The sequence below is a fragment of the Erythrolamprus reginae genome, chromosome Z, assembly GCF_031021105.1.
Source record: "Erythrolamprus reginae isolate rEryReg1 chromosome Z, rEryReg1.hap1, whole genome shotgun sequence".
Classification (NCBI taxonomy): domain Eukaryota; kingdom Metazoa; phylum Chordata; class Lepidosauria; order Squamata; family Dipsadidae; genus Erythrolamprus; species Erythrolamprus reginae.
In genome coordinates, this window is record NC_091963.1 from 13,566,425 (window position 1) to 13,583,674 (window position 17,250).

The 17,250-nt window shown below is 35.4% G+C and overlaps 1 protein-coding gene across 5 annotated transcripts in view; it reads left to right on the forward strand.

Moving 5' to 3' along the window:
- Positions 1 to 17,250, forward strand: part of DYNC2I1 (dynein 2 intermediate chain 1) — a 46,321-nt gene that overhangs the window by 22,496 nt on the left and 6,575 nt on the right. For all 5 annotated transcript variants that reach the window (XM_070729425.1, XM_070729422.1, XM_070729424.1 and 2 more), the window contains 14 exons: positions 1,367 to 1,427; positions 2,047 to 2,115; positions 2,248 to 2,310; positions 3,226 to 3,463; positions 5,874 to 5,976; positions 7,058 to 7,187; positions 8,072 to 8,183; positions 9,175 to 9,260; positions 9,681 to 9,810; positions 10,629 to 10,801; positions 11,162 to 11,324; positions 12,784 to 12,897; positions 14,196 to 14,257; positions 15,593 to 15,644. In XM_070729425.1, the coding sequence (XP_070585526.1) occupies positions 1,367 to 1,427; positions 2,047 to 2,115; positions 2,248 to 2,310; positions 3,226 to 3,463; positions 5,874 to 5,976; positions 7,058 to 7,187; positions 8,072 to 8,183; positions 9,175 to 9,260; positions 9,681 to 9,810; positions 10,629 to 10,801; positions 11,162 to 11,324; positions 12,784 to 12,897; positions 14,196 to 14,257; positions 15,593 to 15,644 (1,556 nt within the window). The remainder of the gene's footprint in view (positions 1 to 1,366; positions 1,428 to 2,046; positions 2,116 to 2,247; positions 2,311 to 3,225; positions 3,464 to 5,873; positions 5,977 to 7,057; positions 7,188 to 8,071; positions 8,184 to 9,174; positions 9,261 to 9,680; positions 9,811 to 10,628; positions 10,802 to 11,161; positions 11,325 to 12,783; positions 12,898 to 14,195; positions 14,258 to 15,592; positions 15,645 to 17,250) is intronic.

The window sequence follows — 17,250 nt, forward strand, 5'->3', positions numbered from 1 at the left end:
TTTTGGAGTTTCAACATTAGGGAATTATTCATCATTCCATATAGGTTTTTAAGGGTGGCATATGGGTCATTTGGGGGTGGAGTTTCAACATTTTGCAATGGAGTCAGATGCTGTTTGAGGTTTCGTCCAGGTTACACTAGCCAACTGTTATTTTCCTGTTAAAATCCTTGGAGCAAAAGTGCCTTGTCTGCGGAGATGCTGGGAAGCTATAAAAGTAAGTCATGTGAAACTTATCTCATGAAGGAATTCGCAATTAGGTTTGATCTCTGGCAGCAGCCTAGCTTCGCAGCCTAGTTATCTTTTAATTACTCTCACTGAGAAGCTGCTAAGAACTCACATGCATGACTTTGGCTTGTATAAATGTATAAATTAAGGTAAACTATATTGTGTATAAATTGTATAAATGAGATTTTCTATATAAAAAGATGGAATTGAAATATATGGAGTCCTCCTCCTTTGTTTTCAAGCTGCATAGGTCCAGGATAGAACAGATATGAAGGCCAGCTGGATGATAGGAGGAACGTTTTCAAGTATATTTGCTGCCTTATTTACAAAAATAAGGCAGAAAATAAATAAATATTATACATTATATATATTTTATTCCAGAAAAGGCCTCTTTTATTTAAATATTTTGATTATTATATCGGGAGTTTTTTAGTATTTGAAGTTAATGTGGCAATTTATAATATAAAATATTTGCTTCACTGGATTTTCTGTTTAAAAGAAATAAAATCTTACACATAATTATATAGTGTTGCTCTTTTATCCCTCTCCCTATTTTTGCTGGGTCCAACCTGGTCTAAGATTACATTAAATAAGGATAATTTGAATAGTGTTTTTTTAATTGTAAGATAATCTGTTTGATATAAATCTTGTGGTAAAATTATAAATGGCTTTTGGTCATGAACACTGAGTGTATTTTTAATTTTAAAAAATAAATTTATTTGGAAAAATATTAATTAAAAATTAAATAAAAAGATCCAAGCATTTTATTTTTGAATGATTATAAAAATTAATCTGTCACACCTATTGGAAACTATCTAAAATGATAGATTCTAATTTTCCGTTATTTCTGCTGCTAAATAATAAAGTTGTATCAATTCTCTTTGAAATACATGAAAAATAATATTTTATGTATTAGTATTAAAATGTGAACCACATATTTGTGCTAAAAATACTTTCATGATATTCCGACACCATTTGTCATAATATGAAAGTCATAAATAGCAAATTTTGTGCTATTACAATTGATAAATCCCTTATCCATGTTCCATTCCTATTTTTCTTTTAAATATGTAAAGCATATTTTTTCTATAAGAACCATACTTCTTGATGGTTAATTCAATATAATTCTTTTTTTCTTTAGAAATTCAAAAGAAAAATTGAAGAAACATGACAAGAATGAAAGAGATAATGGAAAACGAGGGGTAAGAAATTTTTGTTTGGCATTTGAAATGAAGGAATGTTATTAGAAAGGCTACAAAGAAGGAATGGAACAAAAGTAATTAGGAAAAAAGAATAAAATTACCAATCAAAATAAAAGCATGACAAAAGTTATACATTTTAAAAATCCAAATAATTCTACTAACATTCTAATATAAGATGAATTCTGTTTATTTCTTTTGCCAATGTGTAGCTTTATCTTTAGGCTTTGATCAATTTAATTTTGAAAAAAAATAGTATTCTGAAATTTTTAGGTTTATAATTGGAGAGCCAAAATTTTGCTGTAGATAAATAATAAAATTAAATTTGCTGCATTCCTTCTGATGTTGTAGCCAAATAAATGGACTTAAGTCCAATAAATAAATAAAATAAATATAAATACCATGAGAACAAAATAATTTTATTGAATATAGTTTACCTTAATTTCAAATAAATGACTTTCAGAGAAGGATGTTTAAATATAGAATGTTAGAATATTAGAAATAAAAACAATTCAAAATATTAGAGATTAAAAACATAGGTGCAAAGATCTAACTCATTCGAGTTCACTGTCACATTTAAATGCTTTTCTCTTATCAGTTGTTTTGTATATTGATACATTAGCACCACAAAACTGATGGTTTCTCAACATCACAACTCAAAAAGCAAGAAAGTGAAGAAGATGGGCAAAATGTAAGCGTTGCATGCTATTTTATTGGGGCTTTTTAAAAATACAAATGTTCCAAAAAATTCTACTCATACTTTTATGTTTCTCTACTGCTTCATGAGTTAATACTGTTCTTTTTAATTATTATTATAATTAAGGAGCTGAAAAAGGAAACCCTTTGTGAAGATTATGATTCTGTATATTATGAAGATGATTTTGAGGTGAGTGTGAACAACAACATTTGAAGAGGCTAAAAAAAGATCATTCAAATGGAATGGGAAAGGGATAATTCCCATTCCGGAAGACATCATTTCTGGTTTTAATAATATAGGAATGCCTGAGGCAGCATTCTGCATACTAGGTGACTGTGAGTTCTAATTCTGTCTCCAGGACCAAGCCATCCTGTGGAATTCTTTATACAGATTTCCGTATTAATAATGATACTTTCTGAGAATGTTCTATACTTAAAAATATTTTTCAGTTCTAATTGTTAATCCAGAATATTAATCTATTTGAAAGTATAGCACACAAAGATTCCCATTGATTTCTGTTGGAGTTTTATATATTAAGATTCCATGGTGTAAAATATATTCACTATATACACTATATTCCATACAGTGATCCCCAAAACTTTTAACATTAATATACTGATCAACATAAAGAAAACAATAGCGCTGCTGCTGTTGAAAACATACAGATAGTCCTCAATTTGCAATAGTTCATTTAGTGATCATTTGAAGTTACAACGGCACTACAAAAAGTGACTTGTGATCATTTTTCATACCTCAGTGCAGCATCTCCTTGGTCACGTGATTTACCTTTGGATGCTTGACAACTGACCCACATTTATGATGATTGCAGTATTCCAAAGTCCTGCGATCAATGGGATAACCAGAGTCATTTAACAAGTTAAGAACTGCAGTGGTTTGCTTAACAAATGTGGCAAGAAAAGTCGTAAAATAGGCAAAACTCACTTAATAAATTTTTCATTTAACTTCATAAATGTTGGGCTCCATTGTGGTCATAGGTTAAAGACTACCTGTATATTTTGGGTCATCCTTATAATAGAGTAACTCTATTAAAAGTGGTAACCTGTTTGTACTCTAAAATAAGTTACCACCATTATATTTTTGAAGGATTATGAAGATGATTTTGATGACTTTGATGATGAAGATGATGAAAGTACCCAGAATGCAAAAAGTGAAAAAGGAGGAGCAGAAGCAGTATTACAGAAAGTTACTGTAGCTAAGAGCTCAGAAGTAGAAGAAATTCAGAAAGCAATTAATGCGGAAAATGAAAAGATTAAGGCCTTACTTCCCAATTCAAAAAAGAATGAACATCTTCCAAAAGATCATGAAAAATACCCCAAAATAGGTACGTGATTAGGTAATAGTTTAAGGTAGAAACTATTTTTTTTACTTCTGCTTGTTTATTTCTGCTGTTATGAAACATTCTTAACAAAGAAGAACTAAAGACTTAAGTTTCCAATTTCTGAGAACTATGCTGGCCTTTTTACTTAAAATTTCTTTAGTCATCCCATTGAAAATTAAGATTCAGCAACAGCTTTGTATTCTGTGGGTAGCATTCAAGACCTTATTAGGATGCATGCTTGCCACACCCCCAAGATTTAACCTGGCATCTTCTAATCTCTTGCCTTTCGTTGGGTCTCAGATAACTTTTTCATATGGGGCCAATTCAGAATTGAAGATTTCAATTTGAAGAAGGCTGATACAATGCTGTGGTCTCTCTTTGTAAAAGAAAAGATCAATAAACAAGTTGCTGGTTGGGATAGTTGTTCACATAATGTTAGTCAGATTTCAACACCAATCACAATATTATTTAGTTAATTAGTTAATTAGTTCCATTTCATGAGTCATATTCTATATTATTATTTTTAAGACACATAAACCTTATTACCACATATCTTACATTCTGTTATATACCCCCGTGTTAATAACAGGACTCTTGTGAATTTTTAGCAGGAGAGATTTTAGAGAAAGGATCCTTCAGATATTAAAGAAATGAAGTTTTAGGGAAAATGCATCAAAGCCTTGATTACCTATGAATTCTGATTTTTGTATTTTATTTAATATCCAGCTAGTTTCCTAAATTACCCCATTGATAAGCAGGTGAAATTGCTGCCATAACTGTTTACTTACTTGTTCTATATTCTGGCTTTTCCTGTTGTGTTCTCTTGATATTAACATTAATCACAGGTAATAATGTTGTTCTTTTTCCTTTGTCTCCCATAGCATCATTTTGTCTTGCATTTACTAACCTAGCCTTAGCAATTAGAAAATGTGGACTTCAACCCCCAAAATTCCCTAACTACCCCTGTTGGCTGGGGATTTCTGAGAGTTGAAGTATGCATATCTTCAAATTACCAAATACTGAACTAGAAACATACAGCAGCATTACATGTTTTATATTCAGTAATTCCCAGCATGGGTAAACAGCATAACCTGGATCAGATTAGGCTAAAAGAATATGGGTGGAAAGATGCCACACTTGCCAATTTGTGACTATTCAGACTAGCTGGGCTGTAACAAAGCATTGCTAGTTTTTTCATATACTGTATTTTTCAGTGTAAAAAAGCACACCTTTTTCCTCCCTAAATGAGGCTGATAATTAGGGTGCATCTTATACTCTGAATGCAGCTTCCCCCCCCCCCCTAGCCCTAACTAGCTGCTAACGATCTTCTCAGCTCTTATCTCACAGGCTCTTCCGTTGTTTCTCTCTGTGAAGAATGTTTTCCAAGCCCTAAGTCTTTGCAGAGTTTTTTCCATTATTCTAACTTGCTTCGAAGAAGTTTCTTTCCAGCCCTAACCAGGTGCTAACGATGTTCCCAGCTCTTACAACTTGCAAACTCTTTCAATGTTATTTCTGCAAAGAATGTTTTCCAAATACTGTCTTTGATTTTTTTCCCCCCATTCTCTTATTTGCTCCAAATGTTTCTTTCCAGCCCTAGCCAGGTGCTAATAATATTCCCAGCTCTTACCGGCTTGCAAGCTCTTTCATTGTTACTCTCTGCTAAAAATAATGTTTTCCAAGCCCTAAGTCTTTGCAGGTTTTTTTTCCATTGCTCTACTTGCGCCGACTGTTTCTTTCCAGGTGCTAATGATGTTCCCAGCTCTTACTGGCTTGCAAGCTCTTTCATTGTTACTGTCTTAGAATAAAGGTTATTTTAAGCCCTTAACAAGGGGATAAAATAATGTGCTGAAGCTGACCAGTACGCTAGCCAGATGAATATCTGGTAAGCAGATTCTTTTCCCTCCTTTCCTCCACATAAACTAAGGTGCGTCTTATACTCCGGTGCGTCTTATACTATGAAAAATGTGGTGATAAATTTTGCAGTCACATACTAGATTTATTCAATCTAATGTAATGAATTATTTATTTTGATTTATTATCTCTAGATGCATATAGGCTTCTACGTGAATAACACAACCCTCAATTTTTTAACCAAAATACCATGAAAAATGAACCACCGGTGGATAATCCACACCACATTTTTCATTTTAGTTTAGTTAAAAATTCAAGAGTCCATTATCTGTGGATATATTTCTCTGCAAATGCATATGGGAAAGGCAGGTAAGTATTACGTTGTATACTCTTGGAGAAGCTTCTGCAGAGAAGACATTTTGGCACCCAAAATTCTCAATTTATTTAGTGACTTTATATGGTATATCAGTTTCCCTCCCAACAGAAGATGTGCAATAGTAAATTAGTGTAATTACACAGCAGTACAGTATATAGTTTATTCATATATGTTGTTATATTACAGAAAAGCAAGTTTCCTTGGCTCAGTGTCCCACATCTGGAAAATTCATTGATTTCCAAATGGCCCAACAACAGCAAAATATCAGAAAAATTGCCAATCAACAGAAGTAGGTGGCATTAATATAGATCACTACCTCTAACTATTGGGTTGTGTGTGACATCTTAATTTGTTTTTGCAACATTACACTTGCTGTACATTGGACAAAGTTCAATAAAATATTTTGTCATACATACTGTATCCAAATTGATTACCTGCAACCTATTTAATGGGTCAGAATAAAGGAATGTGTTCATGGTTCTGGGATTTAATAATATAATAATTTTTATCAGTCACTTTGTGTGTAGAGAAATTAGTATTGTTTCCTAGTTTGGTGATTTTTTGCTACTCTTTCGTTTTTTTATTTGCTTTGGATATCTGCCTACAAAGCTGCATTTTTCTTAATAGTATCTATCAATTCTTGCACATATTCATTTCACCATCCATCATTTCTAGGACTATCTTAGGCTGTGGTATAAAATTTCTTGCCCGAGTAGGGGTTTGGGCTAGAAAACCTCCAAGGTCCCTTTGAATTATTTCAAAATCTATTTTAGAAGTGAAAAATACATCAGGTTTTCCCCCCCTAATTTTAGCTTTTTGGCACTATCTTCTGTTGCCCACCTTGTTACCCAATTTCCTTTCTATGACATGTCTATTATTAGTCCATTGCAACTTTTAATATTCAGGAATATTAATGATGAGTTATTATTGCAAAAGTACTAGAGAACTACCGTACTTTATATTTCATACATATATAAAAAAGATTGTTTATACACACATCTGCACACAAACACACACACCTTAAAATGTTAAGCATGAATGTAACAAAATCTGCTATGCAGATATACAAACCCAAATCTCTCTGTGTGCAATGTGTGAAACAACATAATTATGAGAATGCTGTGTGGTACCATTCTGAAAAACACAAAAAAATGCTTTAAAAGGAAACATTTTATATCCAGAAAGCATTTAATGAAGTCAACATTTTCATTTGATGTCAAAAGTATAGTGGATTATAATAACCATCATGAAACATTTTTTGGTATGGATGCCTTGATGTATGCTTATTTTCAGAGAGAGAATATTTCTAACCAGTGAAAGTTTATTTCTGTTTAATAGACATTTTGCTGTCTTGTGACATATTTTTCAAGGAAACGTAGCTTTGAACTTCTTCGTCTCATTGACCTGGATTTTTCAGTCAGCTTCTGTTTGTTGGATTTGCCTCCAGTAAATGAATATGATATGTACATTCGAAACTTTGGGAAAATAAACACCAAACAGGTAATGATGAAATAAAATAATATCTCAATTACATTAAATTTATTTCATTTTATTTTATTAAAAAGTGTTCATATCAACAATTTTTTAAGGTGAATAAGAGAATAGACAGTGAGGTTCTGAGATGACAAACTAAGAGAAAAACAGCAATATAATTCAAGAGTTGTAAGTCACAGCTGGGAATAAATCTGACAGCTGGAAAACATGGTGTCAGAAAAGTCAAGATGGGGCAGCAATAATGCAATATAAACTCCATCTATTTTTATTGTATAGATAACTTTGACAAAAAGGACTGTGCAAGATTTCAGTCCTGTCTGTCTATCTGCTTGTCTGTCTATCTATTGATCTATGTCAAAAAGTGAAATGTGTGGTCTATTTTACCACTTTGTTATACTATAATGCTAATAAAAAGTACAAAAAGGACTCATGCAAATATTTCTTTAGATGTTACAAAATAATTATCATATGATAGCCCTTATTAACCCGAAGTTTTCTATTTAGCTTTTCTAGGGAAAATGAGGCCGCCTTAAGTATATTCAAAAAGGAAGCATAAAAATAAAATACAGAAATAATAAAAAAGCTATTCATTCCAGCCCTGCCAGCATCATCCAGGCATCAGCATGACAGAAATCAAAATTAACACGTTACTCTTTTACTTCCAAACAATAATTTTCCGTTTCAACAATAAATTGTGTGCAATATTAATATTTCCTCTCATTTGTTATCTTAAAGAAACCTGTTTCTTCTTAATGTTTTATCTGTGGATAATAACACATTATAGTAACAAATTATTTGTCTATGATAAAATAGCCTTGAATGTAGCAATAAACACAGAAAATCAAATATGAGAAAACATTTCTTGCCAGTAATTTCAATTTCCATTCTAGGTTTATGTGCAGTGGAATGAGGATAATCTGGACAGAGATATTCAGACAGAGGAAATAGAAACTCAAGAAAAATGGACACAGCATCCTGGAGAATCTGCCCTTGTATCTGGAGGTGATTAAAAAACACTGATTTTTAAATCTCTTTTGCCTTGATTTATTTTAGCCAAAATTTATGGCCCACATTTGTAGTAAAACCTTTCCAGGACAGTTAAAGAAAGAAAAAAATGTTTAAAACAAAATTAGAGCTCAAACATTACGCCCAACTGAGAAACATGCAAATGAGGTTTGTTTAACATTGCAGCTAATGGACATGATGAATCTCTGTTGGAAGCTTATACCAAAGAATTGTCGCCTTATTGGGGGAGAGGGGGCAGAGGTTTAAGCTACCCAATTCTTGGTCTTAATATTGGTTAATAATAATAATAATAATTTATTAGATTTGTATGCCGCCCCTCTCCGAAGACTCGGGGCGGCTCACAACAATAATAAAACAGTGTGGCAATGTAAACAAATCTGCACGATCTGAAGTTTCCAAACACTTTTCAAAGGTAGCCCCATGTAGAGAGCGTTGCAGTAATCAAACCTCGAGGTGATGAGGGCATGAGCGACTGTGAGCAATGACTCCCAGTCCAAATAGGGCCGCAACTGGTGCATCAGGCGAACCTGGGCAAACGCCCTCCTCGTCACAGCCAAAAGATGATGTTCGAATGTTAGCTGTGGATCGAGGAGGACGCCCAATAATCCCCCCCCAACCAGGGTAATGGACGGACAGATGGAATTGTCCTTGGGAGGCAAAACCCACAGCCACTCCGTCTTGTGAGGGTTGAGTTTGAGCTTGTTGACACCCATCTAGACTCCAACAGCCTCCAGGCACCGGCACATCACTTCCACTGCTTTGCTGACTGGACATGGGGTTAGTTTAAGACTTGGGTAAGCAGGCAGGTAGGCAGATGCAACCTCTACTGAAATGCTTAGAGAATCTCCCAGCATTGGAAATTCTATATGTCTGTCTCTTTTCTCCAGCATGTGTAAAATGGTATGAAAGTTCCAAGTAGGTAGATCCAGTTCTTTTTTTCTTCTTACAACCACATGTCTCATTTTAGGTCCCAAAAGCAGCCATGATGTAACTGCCATTACACCAAAGATTGATTCCCAGAGACTAGCAAACTTCCTACGATCTGCTTGTCAGGTATAATCTATATGTATTTAATCCATTATTCAAATTATTATGTGTTATCAATAATAGTAGCTAATAATGGTACATATGGTCGTGATAATTGTATCCGTTTATTAGATTTTTTAAATCTTGCATTTATTACTTTTATAATAAGTAACTTAAGGCAATGGACATATCTAAAAGTCCTTCCTCCTATTTTCCACACTGCAACAATCCTATGAGGTGGATTGGAATGAGAGAGAGAGCGCAAGGATATATATGGGCTCAAATAAACTCAAATACCACTATGGACATTCCACAGATTCTGTTTTCTTTCAATCCTTAAAAGCATCTGGGAAACTGTTGCTTTATCAGTTGTGTGCCATGATTAGCTTGGAAATCTCTGTAATCAATGCAGATAGAAAGTTCCCAACTGTTTAATGTTTTTGGAAGGTGATCGAAGTTTTACTTGAGGAAGATCAAGTGGCAACACAGCCCAGGCGGAATCTAAGATCACGGCCATCCAGTCTATCTATTAGTGATAGGTGCTTCCAGTTAAATACAAACCTTCCCTTCCTGAATGGTAAGAATATTTTTCTTTGTGTCATGTGATGTAAGCATAGAAGATCTTAAATAGTCCATCATGTAATTTTTCACAGCCAACCAGATGACTCTTGGAAATAATAAAGGGAGATTAATAATCTAATAGTAAATAATAAAGAAGCGAATAAATAAGTAAAATAATATTTCTCATTTCAGCCCCTAACTTCTTTATCTTCCTTTTCAGCTACTTTGGACACACAATTCATTTTGGTTTCCATCAGAATTTAGCTGGCTGTGACAATAAATGTTAATTTGATGTTTTGAGGTTGGACTGAGAGAGACTGATTAGCCCAAAGTTATCCAACTTGCCTTCATGACTAAGGCGGGACTAGAACTTAAAGTCTCCTGGTGACTGGTCTAAAGTTAGCCAGTTGGCTTTCCTAGCTAAGGGGCTAGAACTCAAAGTCTCCTGGTGATTGGTCTAAAATTACCCAGTTGGCTTTCTTGGCTAAGGCAGAACTCACAGTCTCATTGTTTACATTTTAGGGCTTTCACCACTACACTGATTCTTATGCTTGGTTTTTAGGCATCATTCTTTCCCCCCCCCCCCCCCTTCATGCATATTTCTATGCAGTTTTTGCACATAGGGCTTCAAAATACAGAAGGGTCAGCTTTGAAGGATGATACGGGTTTTAAAAATATTTTTTTCATTCTCCAAATTTCAATATATACTGAAAAGAAAAGCATTGAGTTAGCCAAATTCTTGTCTCTTCTATTTTCTGCATTTGAACTTGATCTCTCCCCCCACCTCTACCAACAATGCAAATAATACTAGTTTCATTCCACTCTTCCCTTTAGACCGGAGGATATCCTGTCTGCATATCTCACAGGCTCAGAGACAGGCTTTACTTTCAGTTCATGGACTTCCAGAAACATCCAATGATTTATCACTGGATAGCAAATACATCATCTGTGTGTGGAATGTTTGGCAGCCTTCTAGTCCTCAGAAATTACTGCTTTGTGAATCACAGGTATGTGTCTTCAGAACTTAAAATTTTGGGAGTGCGTTCTAAGTGCTCCTAAAGTGATGACCTTGGAGAAAGTAGATTGTTTATCCACAAAACTGAAGCCAAAACTCAAATACTTAGGCCACCAAATGTGTTACGTATAAGTCAGATGTGTCAAGGAACCTTACAAACCAGAAGAAATATATCCATTGAGAAATGCCCATAGGTGCCTTGCTGGGGAAACTAGAAAAGTAAAATTGATCATGAATCAAGTATTAGATGAAGCATTTGCATTTATTCTGAACACAAACCTATTAGATTATGGATTAAGATTTACAAAATAAGAGATTATTCTGTACTGAGATATATTATTCTTCCTTGTAGGTGACAAGTTGCTGCTTTAGTCCTTGCAAAGCTACTTTAGTGTTTGCTGGAACAGTTGATGGTTCAGTCCTGGTGTGGGATCTCAGAGAAGACTCAAGGATGCACCAGTGTGTGAAAGTTAATGAAACAGATTGGATGTTTAGATCTCCCACGTTTTCTACTGGTTAGTTAGTGTGCCTTGAATATATATTTTCTGAGTATAAGACGCACCGGAGTATAAGACAAATGTTAGTTTTTGAGGAAGAAAATAGGGGGGGGGGGGATCTGCCTACCAGGTATTCATCTGGCTAGCATCCTTAGTCTGGCCAGCTTCAGCATATTGGTTTGCTGGTTTTGAACAGGATAAAAAACAGCTTCTAAAGCACAGCTGATAGAGAGAAACAATGAAAAAAGCAGGCAAAGCATGCTTCACTCTTAGCACCTTGTTAGGGCTGAAAAAAGCTACATTCGGAGTATAAGATTCACCCAAATTTTCAGCCTCTTTTAAGAGGGGGAAAGTGTGTCTTATACGCTGAACAGTATGGTAATTACACTTGATTGGACAATGTGAGTTTGTAGAAAGAGTTTTCACTTCCATCTTAGTTTCTTAATTCTTCCATAAAAAATTGATGCATTATAAATAATAAAAAGCTAAGCCAAAGGATGACCCAGAAGAGGAAAACAAAGTTCATTAAAGTATTAATCCTTTTTTATTAGTAGTCCTCAATTTATGACCACAGTTGGAACCAGAATTTCAGTTGTTAAGTGTTAACAATTTCATTGGTTAGGTCAATTGCACCTCATTTTATGACCTTTTTGCCATATTTCTTTAAGTAAATCACTGCAGTTGATAAATGAATAATGTGAATATTAAACAAATCTAGATCCCCCCATTGATATTACCTGTCAGAAACTAGCTAGGAAGGTGACAAAAAGTGATAATTTAATCTGGGACACTGCAATAGTCATAAATACATGCCAGTTGCAAAGAGCCCGAATTTTCGATTACGTTACCTTGAGGTTGCTGCAATGGTTGAAGCTGTGAGTACAGGTCATATTTCTTTTTTTTTAGTGCTGAGGTAACTTTGAATGGTCATTAAACCAATTGTAAGTCAAGGACTACCTGTCCTATTTACCCAAGAGTCTGATTGTAATGAATGGGAGAACATACTGGATATATACACAGCCTGTGAGTGTCAACTTTTTTTAAGGGATACAAAGGCAAATCACTGATTAAAACACCCACCTGATGGTTCATGGCAGCTGCAACTCCATTGGGACCATCAACTGTAGGTGAACTCTTAATTTTTGCCGTTGATTCTTGAAGAGGATCTGGAGTGGCTAGAGTTTTCTTACCTCAGAACTTTTTGTTTTCTGACAGATATCCAGTGACTTTTGATTATAGAACAAGAATCCTTCAAAATTGTCTTTTGGGCACATCTTCCCAAAAGGGCTGAATGTGCAGGCACATACACACATGCACATGTACGCACATACACATACACACACAAATCCTGCCCTGCCATAATGATGGAACACTAGCACAGTTTTGTATAATAATGAAAATCACTGAGCTTGGGACTGAGGGGGTGGACTTAGTTAATAGCTACTATATTGTACCTTTGCTTCTCCCTTAAACACAGATGGAGTGTTTACTGCAATAAATCATGCTTGTGCTGTATTGACCATTGAACCGGTTTCCACCTCTGTCTTCAAGGAGCAGAACTGTGGGTTCTCCTATCTCTCTGTTCAGGAAGGTATGTGAAATACTTGGTATAGGTCAGCTCATATTGTTTCAAAAGATTAGTTGTTCCATTCTGAATTATCCAAAAATCCATGACTAGATTTTTCAATCAATTGCTAGGTAGTGATTTTTTAAAATCTGGTACCATGTTGATATTAAAACGTTTCTTATGTAGTGATTTTTAAAATAGTTTGGAATTTTGCTCAGTTCCATCGTTAAAAATGTACTTTAGGAAAGCAAGGGGATTTACACACCAGGACTCCACATCAGTTTGGAACCATTTCATGTTTCCATGTTCTCATAGCATCATGTTAGTGACAGTTCCTTTCAGCTGTTTGCAGCATCCTTTGTTTGCACGATCATGATTTACAATATTTTTCATGAAAATGCATATTTACTTTTACTTTTTTGATTTAAAAAAGCCTCATAGCAAATAGGTTAGTTTAAGGACCCTGAATTCACTTAACAATAATAGTTTTCCACTTAACAGCTGCCACAAAAAAGTCAGAAAATTGGATGATGATCCACTTTGCCACTTACAACCACAAGGGGCAGGTTCTGTTACAGTCACAATTCAAAGTTCACCTGTACTTTGATGTAGTGCACCACCCCAGAAATCCAAAATGATATATTTATATAATAGAGCATTGCAGTTTATTGGAACTGATGCAGAACTCCCTGCCCTCTGATACATTTCTCAGGGATCTTATCAACCGCTGGATCTTAATCCTTCTAGTCAGTTACAAATTCCCATGGAAGGCTTAATTTCCCTCTTATATAAGCAGCCCTTATCAGCCAATACACTCTTAATCCTTCCAGTCAGTTGCTCAACAGTGTAACCATCTCAGTAAAAGCTCCTTCTCTTCATTATCCATTCTTCCATAAAATATTTTCTGATTACAGTCCTGCTGCAGCTGTTAGGAAAAAGGACCGAGTCAGACTCCAGTCACAGCCGTTGCAGCTACTCTCAGCTGGAATTGATAGGGAGATAAAATCTGTTCCTAAATTTGTAGAAAATGGCCAAATGCAGAAAGCCAAAGGCAATTCCAGTAGGGGATAGCAGCATGTGATTGACCTTTTTCTGCAGGACTGGCTCATGCTATTATTCTTTGCCTCTCCCTAACGGTTTTGGATCAACAAGAGCACTTCCAGATTTAAAATGTTTTGGAGAAATTGGGGAGTATTAACAGTGCTATGCAGAAATGTCCCCCAATTTTTGGAGGTTAGATATAGGTAGAAAAATTGAAAAAGTTTATCTCTGAATTCCTGTAAATATATTTACTTATACATGTATACTCCTTTCCCCAACAGAAATGCTTGGACTTTCATTTCAGATTGCTTCAATGGATGAAAATGGGACTCTTAGTCTATGGGTAAATTGAGATATTGTTTGTTTATTTGTTTGTTTGGTTATCTGTTTGGTTGGTTGGTTGTTCGTGCGTTCATTTTCTGTAGCCTCCCATCTCAATCATTCACTCCAAACGGTTTATAATTCCAAAGGTATAAAAACAAGTAAAACAATAAATCATCTTGAAAACAATTTTTAAAAGTATCCAAATAAATTTATACAACAGCCAAGATATTTAGGCAGTTAACTGTAAAGTCAGAAACCAGGGCCCTTAATGCATTTAGGATCCTAGGCTCAGGAACACAGCCAGACTTTTAAAGACTTATAAGAGACCAACAGGGTTGGGGCAGTTCTAATCTCCAAAAGAAGGATCTTCCACTGAGCAGAAAACACAGTTTAAAAAAGCTCACCAGCCAGTATTCTAATGGGTTCTGCAGCATGACCAATCCTGAGCTAAGGCATCATAATTCTCAGGCAGAGTTTTTCTGGAGGGCAAGTCACACTTTCCTGCAAACTGATACCCTTTGCTCTTTTTTAAGGACAGATTACCACTATAGGTTTGGTTTTTCATTTGGGACAAATTGTTTTCTTTTACAGCCAATTAAGGCATCCATTGCAATTGAAAGTGTGTTCCTAAATGCCATGAATATAATTCTTAATTACTGTGTTTCTGAATCTTAATTTATAAGCAAAATCTTATGCACTTTATTAAACCTGCCTTACTTTCTTGTCATTGTTTCTGCTGTTTGAACAGATTTATTCTCAAGTGTTTTTAAAAGTTGAGGGTTTTTTTCCATTGTGTCATTACAGCCAACAGTATGTGAACTGTATATTTCTTAACATCTGTTTTATTAGAATACTTCTAACTTTACTAGAACTTCATATAATTGGTTGCTTTATGACTCTTCAAAGTTCTGACAATCTTACCTGGGAGGTACTCACAAACTGAATTTGAAATTCTGACTTTTGCCACACATACATGCCCAATCATGTGACATATTTCAAGTGCTTGGCAACCGGGTTGCATTTATGACAGCTTGCAGTGTCCTGTGGTCACATTATTGTGTTTTCCAATGGTTTTGTAAAAAAAAATAAAAAGGCATTCACTTCCCCTTTTTCTGCAAAACTGTACCAATGGTGAACCACTAGTTTACTTAACCATAACATTCACTTAAGAACTGCAACTTTAATTTAATGACCACTGCAAAAAAAAAAAAAGGTAAAATCAGATCATCATATGATAGTTTTATGAATTATGACTACGATGGCAGGCTCAATTATGGTTGTAACTTCAGGACTTTGTATCTACTAGATATTTGTCATTTTCTCTTCTTAGAGAGTAATTTTTGACATTTCCTAGGTGGTTGTTGAACTTCAGAAAGGAGATTTGTCTGGCTCACAAAATGATTTAGGTAAGTAAATTTAATTAAAGAGAGCCAATTGGGCAAAATTTCTTAAACATTTTGCCATTTATGCTTCTCTATAGTGTAACATTAAGCATCCAAACACCAAAATGAGCTCAAATATACAATAGAATTTCTCAGTCTTCTGGGTCATAGTTGTCCCAAAAATTCTTTTCCAGGAGGTAACTGGACTTTCTCAGAGAGGTGGTGGTTCTTCTGAAGACATTTCGCTTCTCATCCAAGAAGCTTCTTCGGCTCTGAAGCTAAGAAGATTCCCCATTATCCTGTCAGACTGAAACGCCTTCAAAAGAAAACAATAATAAGAAAGTCCAATTGCCTCCTGAAAAAACACCTTTGGGTCAAATAAAGGACAACTCATCTGTCCGTTCATCACCCTGGTGGGGGAATTATTGACCCCCTCGGAGAGGGTCCGCAACTTGGGCGTCCTCCTCGATCCACAGCTCACATTAGAGAACCATCTTTCAGCTGTTGCGAGGAGGCTGTTTGCCCAGGTTCGCCTGGTGCACCAGTTGTGGCCCTGTTTGGACCGGGAGTCACTTTTCATAGTCACTCATGCCCTCATCACCTCGAGGTTCGACTACTGTAACGCTCTCTACATGGGGCTACCTTTGAAAAGTGTTCGGAAACTTCAGATCGTGCAGAATGCAGCTGCGAGAGCAGTCATGGGCTTCCCAAGGTATGCCCATGTTACACCAACACTCCGCAGTCTGCATTGGTTGCCGATCAATTTCCGGTCACAATTCAAAGTGTTGGTTATGACCTATAAAGCCCTTCATGGCATCGGACCAGAATATCTCTGAGACTGCCTTCTGCTGCACGAATCCCAGCAACCGATTATGTCCCACAGAGTAGGCCTTCTCCGGGTCCCATCAACTAAACAATGTCGGTTGGTGGGCCCCAGGGGAAGAGCCTTCTCTGTGGCAGCCCCGACTCTCTGGAACCAGCTCCCCCCAGAGATTAGAACTGCCCCTACCCTCCTTGCCTTTCGTAAACTCCTCAAAACCCACCTTTGTTGTCAGGCATGCGGGAATTGAAATATCTTCCCCCGGGCCTATACAATTTATGTATGTTATGTTTGTATGTATGTATGTCTGCTTAATAATTGGTTTTTAAAAATATTTTAAATTGTAAATTATTAGATTTGTTATGAAATGTTTTATTGTGTTGTGAGCTGCTCCGAGTCTACGGAGAGGGGCGGCATACAAATCTAATAAATAATAAATAATAATAAATAAACAATGAGCACAATACAGTGAAACGTGTATTTATTGTAAAAGTGTACTGGACTAGGGACAAAGAGACACAGGTTATATATTTTTAATTATTCAATCAATTTATATAGTTGCTATTCTCAACAAATGACTCTGGTGCTGAAGAATATTAAAAATAAGACACTGACAATTACAAAATAGGTAGCAACTCAGATAAATTATATAAGCATTAATTGTACATTAAATTACATTGAAGTCATGGGTCCTTTCTTTTAAAAAAAATTAAAATAGACTTTATTTATGATAAACAAAACACATATTACACGACAGACAAGACATTAAAAAAAGATTGGGCAATTTGTGACGTGCCTGTAGTACAATTC